The following is a 10,378-nucleotide window of genomic DNA, read 5'->3' as shown; positions in this document are numbered from 1 at the left end:
CCTACTTGCAGCCCACGCCACCCCGGTCCTCTCCAGACCTGCCACCTTTAGAGGGTGCTGCCTCATTAACTGCACTAGACCATCGGACATCCCAGGCTCACTTTAATAATGTTCACTCCACCTCTGCACTCTCAGAGGCTGCTGCCCTCTATACTAGCCATGGAATCACTGGGTCCAATTCTAATAATCGTCACTCCCAACCCTGCACCTGAGGCCCTGCTGCCCTACTATATACTAGACATGGAATCACTGGTCACCTCTTAATAATCGTTCAGCTTCACACCCCCTGCACCCCTGACGGCTCGCTGCCTACTCACCTACCACCCTCGACCATCGCGACACTCACTCGGCCCACTCTTCATTATCGCTGACACACTAGTAACCAATCCATCGCCTTACCGTACCTGTTCTTCTCACCTCATCTCACCTCATCGCCTATCCACCAAGCTCTAGCAAGGTTGTTGTCATAGCTTGGAAGATAGTACTTAGAGTCAACATGCGTATTCAGACATTACGATATCAAATGCATACTTAAGACACATGGTTTTGCTCTGATAGACTTACTCCGCGTATATGTATCTATGTATTTATTATCAATGCTTTAGATGTCGGATTAATATTTATCTCAGAATAACAATTTATTAAGGTATTTCCTCTGTGTGTGTCTTTATGTATTTGGTATATATAAACTTAAGATACGTGGGGTGGAAACTAGTAGGAGGTCTACGAACACTATCTCTTTTTCATATCAGCTATTTTCGCATCTAGAGTTACAACCTGTGCTACCTCCATCTTCTGTAACTCTGTCGAAATTACTCTTGGTGTTGTTTTCTCGCTTCGAATTTGGACAATAAATAGTTTTGTAGACTTTTGTAGCTCTTATAGTGAAGAGAGAATTAAGCGCCTAGTTGTTTCAGGGTATTCACACAGTCACTGTTGGTACTTCAAATCTATAGACAGGTGAGGGGTATCTATAGAAGGTGGGCAGATAGGATTGGATAATAATAATAATATGGTTCAATTTATTGAATGTGGGGGTGGAATACACATTATTTTATACAGTTCGATGGCGGGGTGTATTTGATGATTCATTGCTTCTCGTGTTACCTAGATACACCAACGTGCAGGTGAGGATATTAACATAAAACTTCAGATAGCGATTAAAAATTGGAAGCATGTTTCAAATCTAGAATTATTGTAGGTAATATTGGAAATTTTCAGAGGGTTGGTAGCGACGAATAGATAGATAGCTCTGGCGGAGTACATAAGTAGGGAGATTATAGAGTATGATTAGCAGAAAGAGTTGACGTCTCATCGCTGTGGAGCTACTGTGTATGAATAGGTTAGAGTGCGATTCCAGTGTTGAATGGAGGCGTTCATGGAATGAGTCACGGTTGAGTTGTGAGATAGACCATAGATTAAGTAGATAGTCTAGAGGAGAGAAGTATTCATGTCGGAATGAAGATCTGGTGCTAGAATGGGGAGTGTGACTAATATAAAATGTAATATATTTTGGATTTTGTATTGGTGGACACTATATTTTTTACTGTGGACTATAGATTTTGATCACGATGAGGTCATATGGTGTGATTTCAAAGTTGTGGATGGTCTTGACCTCATATGATCATATATGCCAGATTATTGTATTAATACTATGTCACGTTAAATACAAAAAGTGGAAATCGTTAGGATAGAAGTCGCTGCATCCAATTGATTGGACTTTGTTGTGAAACACAGATTAAGTTCGGGATGACAATTTTGTAGAGAGCAGTATGACAATGGATAACAAACATAAAAGCAGTGACGATAATAATAACTTCTTATTTGGTTATCTAGATAGAAATTTACGTATTGGAATCAATGATAATGTAGAATAAGTGGTAATTTGAGGAAGAGATTTTACCGCTAAATCGAATATCTCAGTAAACCGAGGGGTATTTTGCTAGTTTATGAACCTTGCTTTAGTGTAGGAATATTTTGGGTGAGGTTGTGGAGTTAAAATGTACAATGTAAATACACATATATATCTTAAGCTGATCAGTGTTCCATGTTGAAAGCTATATTGTATCATATTTCTGTACATCAGCGGTGTCTACCCGGAATGCGAGCGAGTGTGTCAATGGCTGTGAAATCGGTTGTCGGGGCTAGATGGGGAAAGAGTAGAGAAATAGAAAGTTTCAGAAAGACGTGGGCAGGAGTAACGTCGAGCGCAATTTCACAGGCCCGGCATAAGTGGGTAACAGAATTATTCCTTTGGTTTTAGCTCCGGGTGGGTGGCAGGGAATGATATCTGGGAGCTGGGTGTTCTATCTCAGTCACAGTAGATCGGTTGCGCTCATGTCGAGTTGGGTCGGCAACTGGGCTTGTCGTACTGCATTGACTTGCCTTCTGGATGGTAGTGGGTGGACAGGCATAGCTTTCGGGTTTGTCTTGATATCACACTTACTTAGAGGGCTTCCTGTGACATCTGGGGGGTGTTGTGAGGTGGTGTTTTTCTTCTGTGTAGGGTAGGCAGTTTTTGCATGACGTTTGGGGCAAACCATTGGTGTGGAAGGGAGCTCCTGCAGAAGGTAGCGGGAAGACGTTTGGCAAGGCGGTGATTCATGCCCATATCACGCTATTGCCTGGGTCAAGTTTCGGATGGATGTGGGACTGGTGTTTGATAGATGATTTCTTAGGGGGCCAAAGTCAATTTATTCTTGCGCTCGGTGAGGTTGAAGAGGCAGTATGTTGTGCGCCTTTCACAACTGTCAGATGTGGAGGTGTGACACTTGTCAAGATTGTCAATGATGTTGGTATGCAGGGCGCAACTTGAAACTTTTTCACATCTCCCTGAGCCCAATCGATGTAAGAATGGGGCTCATCGCATGCCATTTGGTGAAGTCTAACGATCCGATTCTTAATTTATGTTGATAGTTGAGGGAGAGATACTTTTACTGGCACCATCACAAGGGCCCTCAACCCTCTTATAAGGGGCCTGTCTCATTTTGTTGGTATCCTTTTAGTGTTGTGTTCGTCTGCAAATTGATGATTGAGTTGGAGACTGTGCGTGGCGGAGGCGGGCAAAGGGTCATGGGTTTGAAGGAGGGGGAGATAGGTGGAAGGGAGGGGGGGGGAGGGGAGGGGGCTGTTAAGTCCCTTGAAGCAATTAGCTAATTGTGGGGGCGACGTAGTTTTGTGGGAAGATCAGGATAGGTGAGGGAGGACAGGTTTTGTTTATTGGGTATTTGTTAGTCTACCTTCACGCTTAGGGAGACCGGTACCCTTACTTAGACGAACTATAGGTGTGAAAAGTTAGAGTGGAGGTAAGGGGAGGGAATGATAGCATGTAGAGATAAAGGTTGTTGCCAGTGTGGGTTTTTCTGCAGAGGGTAAGAGTCGGGTTAGCAGTTGGGATGTTTACAGCACTTAGATGTTTTACTCATTCGGCCATAGGGGGGACGAATGAGAGCGTAGCGTCCTGGAACAGCGGTGGGCCGCTCGCAGCGTACTGTTTTCGGCCCCCGCCCTAAGCAGGGAAGGTTTAGGAAGGGTGTTCCTTAGGGGTTGTGTCTTTTGTGTGATAGTGGTTAGGTCGCGACGTGGTTATTTGACGTTGAATATGTTGGTTCTGTAGGGTTTGTTTCGCGTATATAGATTTAGTATGGTGGAGTTAGGGCTTGTGGGAGGGTGTGAGGTGTGGGAGGAGGAAGTACTAATGTGGTTGCTTGGGTTTTCGCTATAGAGGTAGATGTGTGGGGTTTTGTTTGGATTTATTCGGAGAAAGTTGGTAAGGGTCTCTGTGAGTATGGGATTCATCAGATGGTCAGTAGAGAGCGGAGGTGGTCATGGTTGTCGGGCTTGACTCTCGGGGGATTTTTGATAAGGTACTATAGAGGTTGCGGTGGGATTTATGAGTTATTATGTCTCAGGGTGGTGGGTTTGTGGTTAGTTAGTTCGATGTTGACGTGATTGGGGGATGTAGACGAAAGATAGCTCACAAGGTTCTTGAGATGGTTAGTGGTTATAGTAGGTGTTGGAGTGATCAGATTTAGGTTGTAGTTTGTGGTGTCTGTATTGTGGTTATGTAATGTGGTTTTTATAAAATAAGGTTTAGTGTGTAAAGATCGGATTGAAATTGACAAGTGTCACGGTGGGGGTTTGAAGTGGGCGCTCGCGTATTAGGATAAGTGTCTCGCGGAGGTCCTCTTTCTAATAGAAGCGCTCGTAGGGTTAGATAGAGAGAAGTGTCCGAGTCGGTTTTTGATAGTAGTAGTGTAGGGAGATGAGAATGAGTTGGGAAGTGTGCTCCGGCGTGTTTGTGAAGGGTAGGTGGTGTTACGATCAGTTATAGAACTGTGGTGAATATGGTGCGTGGTGTATAGTGCGAGCGTGTGAGTATACATGGGGTAGATTAGAGAAAGTGTCGGGTTTTGAAGGTAGTGGGTAAGAGTGAGAAATTGCTAGTCGGGGTTTGAAGGTAGTGGGTGATAGAGAAAGTGTCAGGGTTTGAAGGTAGTGGGTAGAAGAGAAAAGTGTCACAGGGTTTGAAGGTAGTTGGGTAGATAGAAGAAGTGTCCAGGGTTTTGATAGGTAGATTTGTGGTTAGAATTATAGGAGTAGCAGTGATCCGGGATTTGATGGCTAGGTACGGCTGTGGGTGGGATATGAGGGATGTATAATAGTGTGTGGCCTCGTTGGGAGTATTGTAATAGTGTTAATTCGGTGGACTAGTGGATACGTGGGTGACAGGGGATTTAGAGGTATCTGCGTGATAAGAAGTCGTCCCAGGGTTCTCGATATAGATCGTTCGGCGTGAAGAGATTGAATTTAGGTAAGTAAAACGTTTTACGCATCCGGGGTTGTGATAAGGACTAGTTCGTGGTTTGATGGACAGAGACAAAGTTGTTCAGGGGCTGATTGAAGTCTAGGTGGGTAGATAGAGGAATAGTGTCCGGGTTTGAAGTTAGTGGGTGATAGAGAAGTGTCTCGGGGTTTGAAGGTAGTGGTGAAGCACGCAAGTCGATCGGGGATTGTGTGAAGGTAAGTGAGCGTAGAGATACGAGAAGTGTGCCGGGGTTTGTGATAGTGTATGTCGAGGTGGATAGAGAAAGTTGTCGAGGGTTCTGTAATGTATGTTTTGAGTTGCGTGATAGAGTATGCTTCGGTTTGACTAGGTAGATTGTGTAGAGACTAGAGAAAGTGTCCCGCTAGGTGTTCTTGTATAGGATGTGCTGGTGAGTGAATGAGTATAAGACGTGTCAGGGGTTGTTTGAATGGTAGTGGGTGGGTAGAAGAAAGTGTCAGGGTTTGAAGGTAGTGCGTGGGCATTAGTAGGCAGACGGTGACTCATGGGTTTGAGAAGAGGTAGTTAGGTTGGATTATGAGTGATCACAGATTGGTGTCATGGTGTTTTAGCATGGGTTATCAGTGTCGTAGGATCAGAGAAAACGTGTAGTCAGAGTGTTATGTAAGTTATGTGGATGGTGGATAGATGAAGAGTCTGCTCCGGGGTTTGGGAGTAGGTGTGGTTTGGTGGTGGGGTCAACGGAAGTGTCAGCGGGTTTGAAGTATGTCGTGGATAGAGAAAGCTGGGTCCAGGGGTTTGAAGTGTGAGTGGGGTGAGTAGAGAAGTCGTCCAGGTTGAATGTAGTTGGGGGTGGGAATTAGATAATAGATGCCTGTGTTTGAAGGTGTGGGTGGATAGAGAAGTGGTCCAGGGTGAAGGTAGTGGGTGGATACAGAGATAAATTCGATGTGTTGAAAAAACGAGATGCAGCTCAAAAGGAAATAAGGTTAAGGCACATTTAGTTTTTGTACTTTTCTAGGCGTTCAATAAGAAGTCAGTGTGAAGTAAGGACCAAGAGGATTCGTGCCTCAGTGGGCAGATACGTTTGGGGTTGTCTGTCTGTTGAATACAGACAATTGACAAGGACTATATGCTGTCAACAAGACGGTCAGGAAATTACATTAAAACTTTTTGTGATGTTTAATTCAACTTGAACATTTAGGATAAGGCTACTAGCTCAGCATCCCTGATAGGTGTCGCCAGCTGGGTCGCTGGTGTGGAGTGAGTTTTGTTTGATATCTGTTCCGTCTGCGGCATGGTGGGTTGGTTCTGCATTAGTTCATAAGTGATGGCTGTAATTTGCTGTGGCGATTGAAGGTAATTTGGACTGCCTCTTTTCTTTTGTATTCTCCAAAAGCTTTTTCTGCTTAGCGTGTTTTGGTTTGAGTGAATAATGAGTGTGGGAGTTGCTGGGCTAGTGCAATGATCATGATTTACAGGATTAGATTAGTTAGAATTCACTTTACTGTATGTGATGTGAAGAGCACTAACATCTGCTAAATATGTGTATGTGACCAATAAAATGCGATTTGATTTAGTAGACAAACCATTCAGGAACACAGATTTTCATCACAGTGGGCATTAGAGTGGCAGTGTGGTATCATTAATGTACATCGACTTTCATCACTTACGTTTTCTTTCGAGAAGACCCTGGTGAAACAGAGGTAGCGSGTCACCTTGGATTTGAACAGGCCGTCTTTCCACAAGTCAGCGTCAAGGCCATCTGTTGTTTGGGAGACCTGTTGGTTGAGAGGGATAGACATTTAGAGGGGCGTCGCTAGTCAGTGTGGACCTATCAACATTGAGGGAGATAGTGATGAATCTGTTGATGCTGGCAAATAATAGGATTTTACTGGCTGATTGACAYGAGGTCAGGTCAAGCTTGGAGACAGACAATAGCAGTTTTCTACGTTCCAGACTGAAAAAGACACCTATTGTCAAAACACAACACTTGAAAAGACATGAACACAACACTAAAACAGTGACATTAAACTCATGTAAAAAAAAAATGGATTAAGTAAAACGGGAATTGAGGGATCCACCTCTCAGTAACCCCGAGGATATTTGAACCTGTGGGATATTGGGGTGTTACACCACTACTCATGTAAGTAGTCTTCTGTATCCGGCCAATCCAGCAGTGTCTGTTAACTTGAGAGAGAAAGAAAAAAAAATGCAGGATAAGCGACCCTCACGCAAAAGCAACACATTCTTGGGTTTCTCCGTGGCAACAGGAATTCTGTGGTCCACCAAGACTGGTTTGGAAGCCACTGGCCATCCCACCGATGTATAATTGAGTTAAGAGGAAAGTGTCTATACTTGGCTATCAGTGAGAATGTAGATTCCCTGTCAGACCAGAGGTCAGCAAAGCCTCTACCACAGAGAGATAAAAACCGTTGGTTGGGGAAGTGTGGGGGTGCTTAGCCATGAATGTAGAGATGGAATGGAGAGAGACAGTTATGGATGAAGTAATACCTACCCCAACTGGACCATAAATGGAAGGAGAAAGAGAGAAAGTGTCCGGGGTTTGAAGGTAGTGGGTGGATAGAGAAAGTGTCCAGGGTTTGAAGGTAGTGGGTGGATAGAGAAAGTGTCCAAGAGAGAGATGTGGGTGGATAAGAGAAAGTGTCCGCAGGGTTTGAAGTAAGTGGGTGGATAGAGAAAGTTGTCAGCTCGGTTTGAAAGGTAGTGGGTGGATAGAGAAAGTGCCCGGGTTTGAAGGTATGGGTGGATAGAGAAAGTGTCCGAGGGTTTGAAGGTAGTGGGTGGATAGAGAAAGTGTCAGGGGTTTGAAGGTAGTGGGTGGATAGAGAAAGTGTCCGGGGTTGATAGAAGGTAGTGGGTGATAGATGAAAGTGCCTCGGGTTTGAAGGTAGTGGGTGATAGAGAAAGTGTCCCGGGGTTTGAAGGTAGTGGGTGGATAGAGAAAGTGTCCAGGGGTTTGAAGGTAGTGGGTGGATAGAGAAAGTGTCCGGGTTTGAAGGTAGTGGTGGAGTAGAGAAAGTGTCCGGGGTTGAAGTAGTGGGTGGAATAGAGAAAAGTGTCCGGGGTTTGAAGGTAGTGGGTGATAGAGAAAGTGTCCGGGGTTTGAAGGTAGTGGTGGAATAGAGAAAGTGTCCAGGGTTTGAGGTAGTGGGTGGATAGAGAAAGTGTCCAGGGTTTGAGGTAGTGGGTGGATAGAGAAAGTGTCCAGGGTTTGAAGGTAGTGGGTGGATAGAGAAAGGTCCGGGTTTGAAGTAGTGGTGAGGATAGAGAAAGGTGTCAGGGTTTGAAGGTAGTGCGTGATAGAGAAAGTGTCCAGGGTTGAAGGTAGTGCGGGATAGAGAAAGTGTCCAGGGTTTGAAGGTAGTGGGTGGATAGAGAAAGTGTCAGGGTTTGAAGGTAGTGGGTGGATAGAGAAAGTGTCCAGGGTTTGAAGGTAGTGGGTGGATAGAGAAAGTGTCCAGGGTTGGAAGGTAGGTGGGTGGATAGAGAAAGTGTCCAGGGTTTGAAGGTAGTGGGTGGATAGAGAAAAGTGTCCAGGGTTTGAAGGTAGTGTGGATAGAGAAAGTGTCCAGGGTTTGAAGGTAGTTGGGATAGAGAAAGTGTCCAGGGTTTGAAGGTAGTGTGGATAGGAAAAGTGTCCAGGGTTTGAAGGTAGTGGGTGAATAGAGAAAGTGTCCAGGGTTTGAAGGTAGTGGTGGATAGAGAAAGTGTCCAGGGTTTTGAAGGTAGTGGGTGGATAAGAGAAAGTTCCAGGGTTTGAAGGTAGTGGGTGGATTAGAAAAGTGTCAGGGTTTGAAGGTAGTTGGGTGATAAGAAAGTGTCCAAGGGTTTGAAGGTAGTGGGGTGGATAGAGAAAGTGTCCAGGGTTTGAAAGGTAGTGGGTGGATAGAGAAAGTGTCCAGGGTTTGAAGGTAGTGGGTGATAGAGAAAGTGTCCAGGGTTTTGAAGGTAGTGGTGGATAGAGAAAGTGTCCAGGGTTTGAAGGTAGTGGGTGGATAGAGAAAGTGTCCAAGGGTTTGAAGGTAGTGGGTGGATAGAGAAAGTGTCCAGGGTTTGAAGGTAGTGGGTGGAATAGAAAGTGCCCAGGGTTTGAAGGTAGTGGGTGGATAGAGAAAGTGCCCGGGTTTGGAAGGTAGTGGGTGGATAGAGAAAGTGTCCAGGTTTTGAAGGTAGTGCGTGGATAGAGAAAGTGTCCAGGGTTTGAGAGTGTGGTGGATAGAGAAAGTGTCAGGGTTTGAAGGTAGTGGGTGATGAGAGAAAGTGTCCAGAGGTTTGAAGGTAGTGGGTGGATAGAGAAAGTGTCCAGGGTTTGAAGGTAGTGGGTAGGATTAGAAAGAGTGTCCAGGTTTGAAGGTAGTGGGTGAATAGAGAAAGTGGTCCAGCGGTTTGAAGGTAGTGGGTGGATAGAGAAAGTGTCCAGGGTTTGAAGGTAGTGCGTGTGATAGAGAAAAGTGTCGCAGGGTTTGAAGGTAGTGGGTGGATAGAGAAAGTGTCCAGGGTTTGAAGGTAGTGGGTGGATAGAGAAAGTGTCCAGGGTTTGAAGGTAGTGGGTAGATTAGAGAAAAGTGTCCAGGGTTTGAAGGTAGTGGTGGATAGAGAAGTGTCCAGGGTTTGAAGGGAGTGGGTGGATAGAGAAAGTGTCCAGGGTTTGGAAAGGTAGTGGGTGGATAGAGAAAGTGTCCAGGGTTGAAGGTAGTGGTGGATAGAGAAAGTGCCAGGGTTTGAAGGTAGTGGGTGAGATAGAGAAAATGTGCCAGGGTTTGAAGGTATGCGTGGATAGAGAAAGTGTCCAGGGTTTGAAGGTAGTGCGTGGATAGAGAAAGTGTCCAGGGTTTGACAGGTAGTGCGTAGATAGAGAAAGTGTCCAGGGTTTGAAGGTAGTGGGTGGATAGAGAAAGTGTCCAGGGTTTGAAAGGTAGTGGGTGAGATAGAGAAAAGTGTCCAGGGGTTGAAGGTAGTGGGTGGATAGAGAAAGTGCCAGGGTTTGAAGGTAGTGCGTGATAGAGAAGTGTCCAGGGTTGAAGGTAGTGCGTGGATAGAGAAATGTCCAGGGTTTGAAGGTAGTGCGTGGATAGAGAAAGTGTCCAGGGTTTGAGTAGGGGTGGATAGAGAAAAGTGTCCAGGGGTTTGAAGGTAGTGGGTGGATAGAGAAAGTGTCCAGGGTTTGAAGGTAGTGGGTAGATAGAGAAGAGTGTCAGGGTTTTTGAAGGTAGTGGTGGATAGAGAAAGTGTCCAGGGTTTGAAGGTAGTGGTGGATAAGAGAAAGTGTCCAGGCCGTTTGAAGGTAGTGGGTGGATAGAGAAAGTGTCCAGGGTTTGAAGGTAGTGGGTGATAGAGAAAGTGTCCAGGGGTTTAGGAAACGTACAAGACATCTTTTCTCAGCCTCTTTTCCAGGGTCAGTGCACACCGCATCCTGTTGAGGGCCAATGGAGAGATCCAGTGTAGGATTTAAGGACAAGAGGTACACGCTGACAAGAGAATGTGAGGTCACGCCACCCTGACACGGACTGGGCACTAGTCTGGAGGGACGCCACCCTGTGTGTCTGTGTATATTTGGGGGAGGGTGGG

The 10,378-nt window shown here is 45.4% G+C and overlaps 1 protein-coding gene across 4 annotated transcripts in view; it reads right to left on the bottom strand.

The window, feature by feature from the left end:
• The window catches only part of LOC112068806 (multivesicular body subunit 12B), a 76,181-nt gene that overhangs the window by 33,039 nt on the left and 32,764 nt on the right, over positions 1-10,378 (bottom strand). For all 4 annotated transcript variants that reach the window (XM_024136015.2, XM_070438306.1, XM_024136014.2 and 1 more), the window contains exon 3: positions 6,460-6,567. In XM_024136015.2, coding sequence (XP_023991783.2) covers positions 6,460-6,567 — 108 coding nt within the window. The remainder of the gene's footprint in view (positions 1-6,459; positions 6,568-10,378) is intronic.

This window comes from Salvelinus sp. IW2-2015, unplaced genomic scaffold, assembly GCF_002910315.2.
Source record: "Salvelinus sp. IW2-2015 unplaced genomic scaffold, ASM291031v2 Un_scaffold741, whole genome shotgun sequence".
NCBI lineage: Eukaryota > Metazoa > Chordata > Actinopteri > Salmoniformes > Salmonidae > Salvelinus > Salvelinus sp. IW2-2015.
Note: the sequence above shows the minus strand (reverse complement) of the source record. Positions and strands in the feature narration are given on the sequence as shown.